The sequence below is a fragment of the Nannobrachium achirus genome (assembly GCF_963921795.1).
Source record: "Nannobrachium achirus genome assembly, chromosome: 11".
Taxonomy (NCBI): domain Eukaryota; kingdom Metazoa; phylum Chordata; class Actinopteri; order Myctophiformes; family Myctophidae; genus Nannobrachium; species Nannobrachium achirus.
The window spans coordinates 38,193,497-38,207,788 of record NC_137820.1 but is presented as its reverse complement, the minus strand read 5'-3'; the positions used below and the strand labels follow the sequence as shown (position 1 = coordinate 38,207,788).

The 14,292-nt window shown below is 42.4% G+C and overlaps 1 protein-coding gene across 1 annotated transcript in view; it reads left to right on the top strand.

Annotated features, from left to right (window-relative positions):
* Positions 1-3,164: 3,164 nt before the first annotated feature.
* Positions 3,165-14,292, top strand: part of tmem117 (transmembrane protein 117) — a gene marked incomplete at both ends in the record, with an annotated part of 120,875 nt that continues 109,747 nt past the window's right edge. The window contains one exon of the mRNA XM_080737061.1: positions 3,165-3,444. Coding sequence (XP_080593187.1) covers positions 3,165-3,444 — 280 coding nt within the window. The remainder of the gene's footprint in view (positions 3,445-14,292) is intronic.

Below are 14,292 nucleotides of genomic sequence, written 5' to 3'. Positions count from 1 at the left end.
GCTTGTAGATCAGCTTGTAGATCTGCCGTTTTCACTAGTTTTGGGTCCCGGGTGAATGTCTAATTTCTCTTTTGGGTGACACGAGCTAATAAATTTGGGAACCACTGGACTACACGGAAGTGGACTACAACAAGCGCCGTGGCTCCGCCCTGTACCGGTGACGTCAACAAGGTCACGCGGTAACACATGTGGTAAAAAAAAACAGATTTGTACATAGTACGACGGTAGGTAAGAGACACTATGAATGCCGTAGTTTTGTTACAAATCCACGTAGATATTATGTTCTCTCTCTCTCTCTCTCAACGTGACATTTATTTAATAACAAGGTTTGGTGTCACATCCAACTCTTATTATATTTATATTTGACAATACAGTAGCCTATGACTAGGATCCAATGGGTGCAAGCCAAGGAGGACGCTATTGATTGACATTCTGGAGTTATATAGGCCTTTATTAAGAGCAATTATTGAGTTTTAATTAGGCCAGCCCTCTAGCCTATTCTATTCTATTCTATTCTATTCTATTCTATTCGCCAAGCATGATGGCCCATATATAGCCTATATAAACTTCAATCTTGGTTTATATAGCCAAGTGTTACTTATATAATGAGACATCCTTGTCTTGTGGCATAATGTGTGATTTCCAGCAACATCTGGACGCCACTGGGGTGAATGCATCCATGTCTCCCAAACGCTTCCTTCCGTCTCTGCTTTCAAACATCACCGCTTCCTCTCGAAATAAATAATTATATGTTCATATAGCAAGCAGATCCATAGCTATAGGCAGCAAACCCCAGCCTGCCGCTAGCGGGAGGAGGATAGATGCTCAGATGGGTTCATTCATTGCATTCGGATGCTGTGGTACTTAGGGATGATCATCAGTTCACCGATCACCATCATCCTCATCATCATCTCCATCGTAGCAGCCAGCAGCAGCGGCGGGACCGGGGGTCGGCCAGCAGCGGCACGTCCCAGTCAAACTGTCCCGCTCAACTAGCGCTCTGCTCCGGCCGCGCTGCTGCTGACACAAGCGGCGCCTCATCGGTCGATCGCAGGCTGTGCTGGTGCCGGTGGTGCTGCCCTGACCCACACCCACCCACCGTCCGTCACCGAGGTGGAGAGGGGGACACATCATCCCAGCACAATGGCATAGGATTGTGGTGGGAGGGGGGGTCTATTCTCTCTGTCTCTCTCGATCTGTCACAGCAGCAGCAGCAACGACAACAGGTTCGCAAATGCACGGATTATAATCCCGACGCGGTGGAGCCAGCAGTCGCCGGTGTCGGTGTTCCCAGGATGATCAGAGGCAGAGGAGCGTGTACTGGAGCAGTGGACCCCGCCGTGCGGGAGGAGCGGCTTTCTCCTCCCTGTGTGATCGACTGAGGGGAATAAAAAAGGGAATCGACGCGAACGAACGCGTGGAGCAAGGTGCGTGTATGTTTATTATTGGGCAGTGGTGCCCACGTCAAAATTAATACAGGGGGAAAGCTCATTTGGCAAGCTAGGACTCGCTCACTATGGCAACGATTTGAGTAATTAGATCATTCCAGGACAAGCTTGTGTTTATTTTTTTTTATTTTTTTTAGAGGATATGCGGTGACATTTGGGCAGCATGATCGATGTTGTAACATCGACTCGTGCCCTTACATGACTGCTCAGAAACGATCAGAGACATACAGTAGAAGGGGGCTTTAAAAATGCCAGAGCTAATAGTTCAGTGTATTTCCTGTAGTGCGCTGTCATCGCCCTTTCTTATTGGACGCTGTTTATGAGCAAGTATAATTTTTAAGGTGTCCACACAGGACAAGATCGTGAAGGCTAGGCTACATGCATTTACAGTACAAAAATGATTTGGTACTAATGCAGCCACTCATCATCATCATCATCATTACTACATTAGTAACTAATGTAGTAATGATGATGATGAGTGGCTGCATTCACAGAAGGCTACAATTAAGATCAATGCACCTGTCCTGCACACATAATACATGCATGCACACACACATGCATACACTACCACAAGATTGCCTATAGTACCTTGTTAGTCCAGTTACACAGAAGGAAGGTTCCTGGAAGGTGCCATATAGCATCCACAGCCTACAATAACAAGATATAAACGTGATGGCTCATCATGGCTGTGAAATATAATACCCACATGGCAGTTCCAGTAAAAGATGTCTCTATTTCTGGGGCCATTACATCATTTCAAATCCCCTCTGTGGGTATTTTAGGAAATGGTGTCAGAGCATGGTATACCGACACGGGGAGGTCTGGGAAAAGTCATAATAGTGCCGGGTTGACTCAATCGAGGAAGGTGGCATTCAAGATACTGTAAACAAACCTTCCTCGGCTGTAAAAATATACCCACAGCTGACTGTTGTTGGGTAATCAAATTAGTGCCTGTAAGGCAACCCCTACTAAAATATCAACATGCTGCTGCTACTGTACTTACTAGAGGCGAAGCACAACACATTTAAAAGCTAGCTGATTATAATATGCAGATATGAAGCGTTTAGCCATGCACTACTTTGCAGACTTTTGCATTATCAATGTTCAAGGAGTTTTATTGTCATTCCATACAAGCTCTTCTTTGGTATGTGAGGAATTTACTTTCCTTTGAAGAATACTTTCCTTAAAACTGTTCAAGTGAACGGCGTGAAGGCCTTGTGTTAACCTTTGACAAGTCTGACAGACAGGTAAGCATTTTGTTTAGTTGCTAAAACCATGCTGTTTTGTTCCTATCGATGTTGTTTCGCTGTGCAGTGTGTCACACAACCATTCTCCCACGTTGGAGTGATAATCTCGGCACATGGACATGAGGCACCCCCATCTCCCCTGTAGATGGGGGACGCACTGTATACATTTATGCTGTCACAGAGCACAGTGTGAATTTAGCAGCATATAATCCCTTTCTGGACAACACACACACACCACAAATATTACTACCAGTAATCTCAGCTGGCGTGACGCACTCATTTTAATCTGCCCTAGGGACGTGCAGGGGCTTGTGAACATAATTCGGTCTGACGGAAAGAAAGAAACCATCTCTCTCTGTTTGCTTCTCCCTCTCCCTCTCCCTCTCTCTCTCTCTCCATCCCTCTCTCTTTCTCCCAGGTGCTTGGTGGACTGGGAGCCTTGGGGAGGAGGGTGGGGGGGCTCTTCAGGATGGAAATAGATGCTCGCTTCCGTTACTATTTCCAGCACCCATGGTCACGGCTCATCGTGGCCTACCTCGTCACCTTCTTCAACTTCCTCATCTTCGCCGAGGACCCCATCTCGCACAGCCAGACGCAGGCCCACATGATCGTGGTGGGCAACTGCTTCTCCTTCCTCTTCAACAAGTACCCCGGCGGAGCATGGAACGCCCTGAAAGTGATGTGCTGGATCGCGGCCATCATCACCGGCCTGTTTGCCGGGAAGTTTATCTTCCACCGCCGGCTCTTTGGTAAGTCATGCACGGAGTAATGTGCAGGAATGTGCAGAGTCATGGCCTTTCTGCTGAAAGGGATACTCTGTGAGTTTTCTTTTTGTTTTGGTTGTGCTGCTGCATCGCAGAGAGGCGGGCCGCAGACATAATTCCGGTTTTTGCTTTGTGGTGGGGATTAAATCGATCACTCATCCATCTGACCATAATAGACTTCACAAGGTGTCGGACTGGACGGTACGTTTGGAAAGTAAAACGAGTTTGAGTCCATGCTCTTGCCTTGATGCTCCCCCATTTACAATGACCATTTAAACCACACAAGTTTAATATTATATATATTCATTTGAATAACCGTAAGACTTTAAGAGCTGTGTGGTCAAAACATCAATGTACTGTAAATAAAACCTAGAGCAAGAGTGTGGACTCAAGTTAACACTTGTATTATTTACTTTTGTTCAGCTGCGTTCTTCCGTCAACAATAGTTCTTCATACCCTCATTTTCAAGTCCACTCTCCTCCACACATCGTCTCTTATCATCCCGTTTTATTTTATTTTCTTTTTCTCCCACTTAAGTTGTGACTGCACTTGTCACCCATGTGCATTAGGTCAAATACAGTTTGTAAATAGTTGTTTGTGTTCCTTCTACACTCACTGGAGAAACATATGTTGTTAGACTTGTGAGATGATGCAGTGTGTACCACAACATTTTGGTAACAATAGTGTAATTTTATGTGAGTCATTGTACTGTACTTCAAGTTTATCGTCATCCTACTATCCCAGTATGAAATAATCAAAACTCCCATCAGTCCGTGTGCATCCATTTTTCTCCTCAGTAGGCTGACCGATCAGTGTGAACTTGCACATGGGCATTGAGCATTGGTATTTGCAGGAAGCGAAGAAGTTGATTTTTCGCTTTACCCAAATGTATGCAGGTTTTGTGTGTGTGTGTGTGTGTGTGTGTGTGTGTGTGTGTGTGTTCTTTTTATTGCTTTTTTTCTTTTTTGCATTTTTGTCACAGGATCTGTAGTTGTGGTCCTGTTCCCATTGCCCACACTGACGGTGGGTGGAAATGCGGGTCTGGACGGTGTAGTGTGTATTCTCTTAACAATACCTACTGATGCACAAACACAAGACACATCATCAGTGTTGTTTCCTGGAGTCACTGGGTGTTTCGGGTCTTGCAACAGACACCCTCTTCCAAGTGACATGCTACTGCCCCCGCTGTCTTATGATGGGCTCAGGGTGGCAGGTGAGCTGTTAGTATTGTATGTTAGCAACACTAGGTGGCTGGGTTGCCTCCGGGCCTGGCTCCTCCTGCGTCTGACCAGAAGTGACTTCTGTGCGTCTATTATAATACATATGAAATAGTTCTTCCTTACCAAGGACACACTCTCCCCAAACCAACAAAAAAACACTACAGACCTACACAAAATATACATAGTGCACTCATTATGTATACAATACATACACACTTTCTTTTACAGGATAACATGACATATACACAATAACAATATACAGTGCACAGGTGAGTCAGCTATACACCAACCTGACTGCCTGTGGAAAGAAGCTGTCACTGAGACGGTGGTGTGTGATTTGATGTTCTCGTAAAGTTTTTAGGGTGATAAAGAAAAGGTAGCGATAAAACATGAGCGGCGTGGCTAGTGTCCTAATTGTGTGTCGGTCTGTCCCTTGCAGCGAATGGTGAAATTGTTCTGAAGTTGTGCCGGTTCTGTGCCGATGGTTTTCGCTGCTGTCTGCAGTTCTAGTAGACAGTAGACAGGTTGCCAAACCACACCGCGGCACAGCCTGTCAGAACACTCTGAATGGCACAGCGACCAGGGGCGTCACAAGGGAGGGGGAGGTGGGACTGAGTTACTAGGGCCCAAGGTGGAGGGGCCTTAATTATTTTATACCTTAGCAATTGAAAAATAGCAGATATACAAGCTCGCGGTGCCGCGCTGCGAGCTTGTAGATCTGCTATTTTTGAAAAATCTTGAAGATCTGTGCAAATCTTTGAATATATGTACTTTTTAAGCGAACATTTGTTACTCAAATTTTGCTTCTGGGGGTCCCTGGAAGTAAATATTTTGAGAACGGGGTCCGTGGCCAAATAGGCTACATATTATTCTGGGGGTCCTTCACATGAAATTATTTGAGCACCACTGACATTCAAAAAACCTTAGAAGGATTTGAAATATTCAGACTCCGCACACATTTTCACAATTTTTCAAAAATAGCAGATCTATAAAAGCTCGCAGCGCGGCACTCGATGCCGCGCTGTGAGCTTGTATATCTGCTATTTTTCAATCGTTAAAGCACAAAATGTCAGTGAATCCTTGTACCCAGGGCCCAGAATTCTGTGTGACACGCCTGACAGCGACACAGGTGCCCAAAGAACCTTGGTGTGCTCACACTAACTCTCCTGAGACGCTTCAGAAAGTACAACTTCTGCTGTGCTTTATTGAGAATGCAGCTGGTGTTGAGAGACCATAGTGTGAGGGTGTCTGAGATTACGTGTGGGCCAAGAATTCAAAAAAGAGAGAAAAACAGATGACCCATTGATGGAATTAGGAATGTGATTTCCTCTGATCTTCCTGAAGTAAACAATGGGTTTCTTTTGTCTTTTCAACAAGGTTGTGCGTGGTTAGTCACACAACCTTGTCACAGAACCTTGCCCTGTCTCCTGTCTCTGTGATTTATGCCAGCTCCCAGGCTGACTCCCAGGCTGACTTACCAGGGCTCAAAGTTTGCGTATGTTATTAGAATGGTTTATTCTTCATGAAAAATCGATTACAACAGTGCCAAACCTCAAATAAAATATTTATGTGCCCAACATTTGTCAAAAAAAAGAAACTGACAGATTAATTAATCAGGCCCAATGAGTCCATATGACTTAATCAGGCTTTACACACTTCTATAGTAGAATAAGCACTGTGAGCTTGTACTGTAGATCGGCTATTTTTTTGGTGAAGGTTTCCCCAGAATAGGGATGCTGGGGTTCAAGTGGTTAAACGTCAAGTAGAACGTTATTTTCAGTCTGTTCAAATGGAACAGATATTCCTCCATGACTTACTGTATCTTAGGGGGAAAGATTTGCCTATTTACGAAGCGTAATATTTAAGATTCTAAAAATTGTACCTGTAATTCAGGGGTGCCGTGGATGGAAAGGTTTACAGGAGTGCCCCGAGTCAAAAAAGTTTGAGAACCACTGGATTAAGAACCATACTTTTGCTCTGACCTGTTTAGCATATTGACCACGACTAACGATACACATGACATTATTGCCAACCATTTCCCTGTGATTTCTTTTTTTTTTGAGGAAACCACTGGACGCCATTAATTTCAGTATGGATACAAATTTGCAGATTTGCATGAGATATTTAATCCAACACAGTGAATATCATTGCGCTATAGGCATCGGCTGAGGCTATGAATAGCGAAGGCCTATTAGCCGAGATCATATTCGTTGTTGACAACATTGAGTACCTGAGACGAATAACAGTCTAAGTCCATATTTAAAATTTTTGGATAAAGATATCTTTTTGATTTACCAGACTGTAAACCACAATCTCTTAATGTACCCCCCTCTCATTTTGTTGAATTAGATTTTTTTTTACTTAACTCATATATATTAGGAATTATAAGACAATACTTATGGAAAGTGGAAAAACAGTATATCTCCAGCTAAGTCTCTAAGTCCGTACAAGCAATATTCAGCAGACAAAGAGAGCAGATAACATTAAAACCGACAATTAAACAAAATGAGGGGGGATTGCATTAACAATTTAACAGATTAGAAATGACTAGTTTGTGGTTTACAGTCTGGTAAATCCAAAAATATATATATTTAAAAAAAAAATCAAATATGGACTTATACTGTTATTCGTCTCAGGTACTCAAATGTAGCAAGACAAACACAATTGTAAACAAGAACCTGTTTTAGTTTCCTATAGATAGATAGATAGATCTTAACTCGTCTTATAATGGGCAGTAAAACAAAAAATGTACCTCACATAAAATTTCCTCCAAATCTAACTCTATCCTCCTCAGGAGTACCAATGAACCTGTTTTAAAGCTAATAGTAAGGTCCCAGAATGTAACTGTGCACAAAACTATTTTTGGCTCTTCTTTACATGCTGTGTGACATAAGGCTCAGAACCATAATTCTTCTTTAATCCTGCTTTCAAATGCACTAAATGTTCTCACTCACTTGATGATTCATTTGGGGATGGGTATTACTGGCACCTACACTGGTTTTTAGTCCTGTCGAGAGTCATTAATGTCTATATTACTTGGTGGGGGTGGAGAGACACTCACTTCTCACTCATGACTGCATTTTCTTTCCCTCAGCCTCTGAGTAATTGACATGAGCTTAGGAGGCTGATAAAGTATGTAATCAGTAAGGTAACCCAAAGCCAAAGCAAGAAACCAAACATAATTTTACACATATTTTTATGATTATTAGACATAAAACAAAGTCATACAGCTGTACACTGAAATAAGAGCTAAAGTCCGTTCAGGCCAGTACGGTTAGAGGCTAAAACACTCTGTAAGATGGCTGTCTCCACTTAGGCCCAAGTTATCTTTTTAAGCTGAGCTAAGTTGACCTTTTGACCAGAGGGACCGATTTAGGGTCTCACCTGTTACCCCTAGGCTATTTTGTGTTTGTCTCCTGATTGGAAGACCCCGGCGACAGAGGGCTATGGAGAGGAGTTAACAGATAAGCAGCTGTGGGAAAAGTATTTGTTGATTTATAACTCAGTTTTAATTTCACTCTGTTTAATTATATCTTGATCCATTGTGTCAGTAGGACACCTGTGAATAGTAAGTAGAGTTATCTACGGGCCTGAAAATTAAGGCCCGGTCCTAACTGGGCCGGCCCGAGGCCCTACCCGGCTCTACTAGTTAGCATACATTTTAGGCCCTACCCGGCCCAAAAACGTCGGGTCATGTCGGGTATGGTCGGGTTTGGAAATAATTTGAGAACTTTATCACAGAGTAATAGTAATAAAACCAGTAAGACTCCCTAATTGGGAGATAAGCGACTGTCACGCCACATACACAAACTTTAGAAGGCAATCGTAGCCAATCAGGAGGGAATATGGGAAATGGGACAGATCTATGTTGATGACATGACTTTAGAGATACTGTGAATCGCTTTGCGTGATTTTAGCCAAAATCTGTGTCCCAAAATGTGTTTCTGAGAAATCAGGGGTGGATGTTGTGGTTTGCCAGCCAAGGAGTGTGGCATGGATAGGGAGATAAGGCAGAGATAAGAGTAGGGGCAAAAGAAGTGATCCCAGGCTAGCAGAGACAGAGTGAAGGCTCAGGACCCCATTATATAGGGTGAGCAATCACCCTGCACCCAGGTGTCCAGGATTCCCCGCTAACGAGGCTGTCCCCCAGTGAGTCCCCATGGAGCTCAGAGACACAGCGGGCCACTGATCTGAGGCCGCGCTGGGCCGTCACACTGTCCTTCTCCTGCTGCCCAGCATCACTAACAGACTGTGGGAAGCATGATGACACCGTGAACACACTCAACCATGTGCTGACTATTATAAATATAGCATCTTCACCCAGAGGGGAGGCGATGGGGAAGAGTTATGAGGGCCATGCATTCTTTTTTTCCTGTACAAGGTCGCTTATTATGGTACATGTCATAATGCCATCGGTTCTGGTGTTCTCGAGTTTCAATCTTTTCATCGCATCGACTTGTCTCCTCATATAGGCACCGTTAGCATCAGGTCACAGTTCATTCATCGAGGAATTCATAATGAAAATGCTCCATCCTCTCTCTCTCTCTCTCTCTCTCTCTCTCTGTCTCTCTCCCCCACACACACACACATTACAAACACATCAATATTGGAATCAAATTCGTCCATGTCGCCAGCCTCCTCTGCAGAAGCACCCTGGAGGTTTCCCAATAATGCAGAACTTTGAGCTGCATTAGTATTATTATAATTTTATGGGTGAAAAGGATAGGCTATAGGGGTAAATGTGTTCCCTTGCACTGGTGCAATCCTCTATTATTTAGAGGTATGGGCGAAAAAAGCATTTTCTATGGTCAACTGATACGTTTAACTACGTTTTTCAGTGTGCACTAGGGTGGATCTTAAATCGCCTTTTTTAGATTTTCTTGAGTCTCACCCCCCAATTATGTTCCTATGTACAAAAAACTGCTTTGGTTAAAATTTGGTTGAATTTCAAGCATATTTAGAGGTAGCTCAATCAAGTCAAAGATTGTACATTTTATTGGTCAAAATCGAATTGCACTGCAGGCACATTTAAGTTATACATTACACATTATTCTTATACTAAGCACAGAAATTATATTTTTTAAGCTTACAAATCTAAACACAAATCTGATTACATGTTTGTCATGTCAAACCAGAATTAATGTATTGTAGGAAATAACAGCAAAAAATTACAAATTACAATTTTTCATTTAACGTGCAGAATGACATGTCTTTATTGCACACTCTTCAATCATACTCACAACACACAACAAGCACACAGCCCCACTTCCTTGTTTACCCCCAAAACCCCCGAAAGTCACTGTAGTATAGTAATTCAGTAGTTACTGATCAATTAAAGTGTGTTTACGGCTATCGGGATACTTGTGCCAATGGTTCTGCAGAATTTGCAGCAAGTACTGGAGTTGGGACTCATCTTTAGTAATGAGACCACAATATTCTTGTATTAGGGCAACCCCACGCTCTGCATGATCATTGACAACATTCATCGCCTTCACTACAGCCAGAGCTTCTTAGTCCTCCCTGGGCTCCCACTCATCGGGATCAACATCAAGGAAGTCATCTGGGAGATCCATCATTTTGAAAAGCACCTTGGATTTGGGAGACACAACATCTTCAATGTTCTTCCTTGCAATTGTTCCAAAGTCAACAGAAATTCTCTTCATTTCCATCTTTCATGGCTCTCACCATCAGCCTCTTCGTTTGCCCACTCACTTGACTGTCAAACAATGCAAGTCCGACGATCTCTGGAGCCAAATAAGATAGGGGCATATGAAGAGAATTACTGTTGAACTTGGAACAATTGCAAGGAAGAACATTGAAGATGTTGTGTCTCCCAAATCCAAGGTGCTTTTAAAAATGATGGATCTCCCAGATTACATCCTTGACATTGATCCCGATGAGTGGGAGCCCAGGGAGGACTAAGAAGCTCTGGCTGTAGTGAAGGCGATGAATGTTGTCAATGATCATGCAGAGCGTGGGGTTGCCCTAATACAAGAATATTGTGGTCTCATTACTAAAGATGAGTCCCAACTCCAGTGATTGCTGCGAATTCTGCAGAACCATCGGCACAAGTATCCCGATAGCCGTAAACAAACTTTAATTGATCAGTAACTACTGAATTACTATACTACAGTGACTTTCGGGGGTTTTGGGGGTAAACAAGGAAGTGGGGCTGTGTGCTTGTTGTGTGTTGTGAGTATGATTGAAGAGTGTGCAATAAAGACATGTCATTCTGCACGTTAAATGAAAAATAGCAATTTGTCATTTTTTGCTTTGTTATTTCCTACAATACATTAATTCTGGTTTGACATGACAAACATGTAATCAGATTTGTGTTTAGATTTGTAAGCTTAAAAAATATAATTTCTGTGCTTAGTATAAGAATAATGTGTAATGTATAACTTAAATGTGCCTGCAGTGCAATTCGATTTTGACCAATACAATGTACAATCTTTGACTTGATTGAGCTACCTCTAAATATGCTTGAAATTCAACCACATTTTAACCAAAGCATTTTTTTGTACATAGGAACATAATTGGGGGGTGAGACTCAAGAAAATAAAAAAAAAGGCGATTTAAGATCCACCCTAGTGTGCACACACCCGTTACCATAGCACAACTGGAAATATAATAAAATATCAGATAAATTGAATTTATTTCATGTCGTGACATTCTGCACAGCTGTTTGAGTTATAAAAAGCGTAACAGTTGAATGGTAATTTGGAGTCATGGTGGATATGTGAAAAGCCACCCTGACAGGATTAGGGCCCCTGTGGATGTGTCATTGTAGGCCGTCAGATTGTGTGTGTGAAGAGCACTGGTGTAAAGTTTTTTTTTTAAAGTACATGTATTCAAGTACTTTACTTAAGTACAATTTTGAGGTATCTTTTACTTTACTGGAGTGCTTCCAATTCTCAATAACTTTACTTCAACTCCACTATAACTAATTTAAAACTTTTACGTTACAAACCACTTCAGACCTAGTGTATATACTGTATATATATATATATATATATATATATATATATATATATATATATATATATATATATATACTTTGGCAATCTGAGAATAACCGATCTCTCCGAGCTCTCTTGAGCTTGTAGATCTGCTTTTTTCAAAGGATTTGTATACGTTATATACATTTGGAAATGGAATCATCTGCATACTTTTACTTTTGGTACTTCACTATACTACATTTTGATGCCAATGCTTTTGCACTTTTACTCAAGTAATTGTTGGATACCGGACTTATACTGTAATTGTAACACATCATTTCTACAATAGAGTATTGATACTTTTAAGTAAAGAAATGCGAGTAGTTCTTCCATCATCACTGAAAGAGCTTGAGGAAAAACAATAGTGTAATGTGAGACCCCGTTTCCTTTATTCACAGAAGGGATGGAAATTCATATATCGTCGTTGTCGGGTGGAAACCTTGTATGTCCAAAACAAGGGAAGGTTTAAAACATTTAAAGTAGTGAAAATAGCAGATCTACAAGCACAGTGCTTGTAGATCTGCTATTCAACATTGTTCACTATTTTCACTATGAAGCAGATGTGCTATTTTCACTATGAAGCAGGGCTTTGCTTTACAAAAAAAACGTACACGTTTGAAACTTGGACATACAAGGTTTCTGCCCGACAGTGACAATATACTGCAACTCCCTACAGGCTTGTGTGTGTGTGTGTGTGTGTGTGTGTGTGTGTGTGTGTGTGTGTGTGTGTGTGTGTGTGTGTGTGTGTGTGTGTGTGTGTGTGTGTGTGTTGTGTGTGTGTGTGTGGAAGAGACAATGACATACAGTATATGTCTTTGGTTGTTTCGTGGCGAGGAGCTTCATTTTTCCTGGTCTTGTTCTGATCCTGATGACTGTAGCCCCAGAGGGTGCCATCTGGGCTGTGTCACATGCTGTTACCTCTGCCATGCCAGGGCTGCCATTGTTGCTTATGTGTGTGGCACTGTGTGGCATTTGTGGTTAGCAGTTTCCAATAGAGAGTGGGTGCTGCAAAAGGCATTGTTTGTGGTTGTGTGTGTGTGTGTGTGTGTGTGTGTGTGTGTGTGTGTGTGTGTGTGTGTGTGTGTGTGTGTGTGTGTGTGTGTGTGTGTGTGTGTGTGTGTTTGTTTCATTGTGGGCGACAGTATGACTTTGGGCCAAGGAACAGTGAGAGGGTAATAGCATTTAGGTCTATTTGTGCGTGTGTGTGTGTGTGTGTGTGTGTGTGTGTGTGTGTGTGTGTGTGTGTGTGTGTGTGTGTGTGTGTGTGTGTGTGTGTGTGTGTGTGTGTGCGTGTCCGTGTGTGCGTGCGTGCGTGCGTGCATGCGTGCGTGCGTGTGTGTGTGTGTGTGTGTGTGTGTGTCAGTGCTAATGCTATCTATAAACCTGGACCAATCAGTGACGTCTCGATTGGGGCCAGATGGAGTCAAACCATGACTAGTCAGATCTGGCCTAAAATATCAATATACCCTGTCCAAGAAAACAGACGTCCTGGATTAATCAGAGAGGGTCCGATCGAGGCCAGATAAATATCATAACTAGTCAGATATGTCACAGAATTACATGCTCATATTTCAACTAACATTACAAACAATAACAATAATCCTACGTCCTGGTAATGGCGTCAAGATCATCCCCACATGGGCTGTGCTCAGGCCTAGTTCTGAACGTCACCGGAGTCACCGGAGGACGTTATCATAACTTCATCATGACGTCATTTGGCTTGCAGGGAAGTCAACAAATATCTTCCCCTGAGATGTAGTGGAGTAGGACCTATCTGACCACTTAACATGGCAGTCAGGGCATGTTTATTTTACTGTAATGATCAGTCAATTGATTTTGTTCCACCTTGGATCTATGGAACTAGGTACTTCTTGTTTATTGGACACGAACAAACTGTGCCATTTCTCATAGTAAAACTGCGACATCGCAATAAATACACTATGTTTGTTGTGTGCGTCAAGCAGTTATTTACATCATTTTCACTGAGTCCAATCCACTAGTACCCTTGTTTCTGCTGCTCAGCAGCTAAGCACCATGACTGTCATAAAAATCTAATGTGGGTGCTTCATCACATGGATTCCAGTCAGGGTTGCCATGTCCGCTTATTATAAGGCACTTTGGGTTTGTTTTTTTCTGTAAAGTTGCTTGTAAATATTGGTAGCTGCGGGTTGCGGGTTTTTTGGGCTTCGTTCCTAAATGCTGTTCAAACCAGTGGGCCTCAAACACGACCCCCCAAATTCATATCTACAAATATTTTGTGCCAGGGACAAAATATAGGTTTTGATAGACCTGGTTGCTTATTTCTCTCGCAAAGTCTGGCAACACTGATTCCAGTCAGTTCTCTGTTGGATTTCACTCTGAGAGCCAGTCTATCCAGGTCAGTGTTGGAAGAAGTAATCTGATTACGTTTACTTGAGTAAATGTGGAAAAACTCTGAATTAAAAGGCCTGTATTAAACATTTTACTTGAGTAAAAGTAGAAAAGTATTGACATATAGGTTTCTAAATTTGTCAAAGTGTTTTTTAAAAGGTAGCAGATCTGCAAGCTCACAATGCATGGTGCATGGTGTCTTTGTATGTAAGTGAGCGAACGTCCATGTGAATATACAGTATACC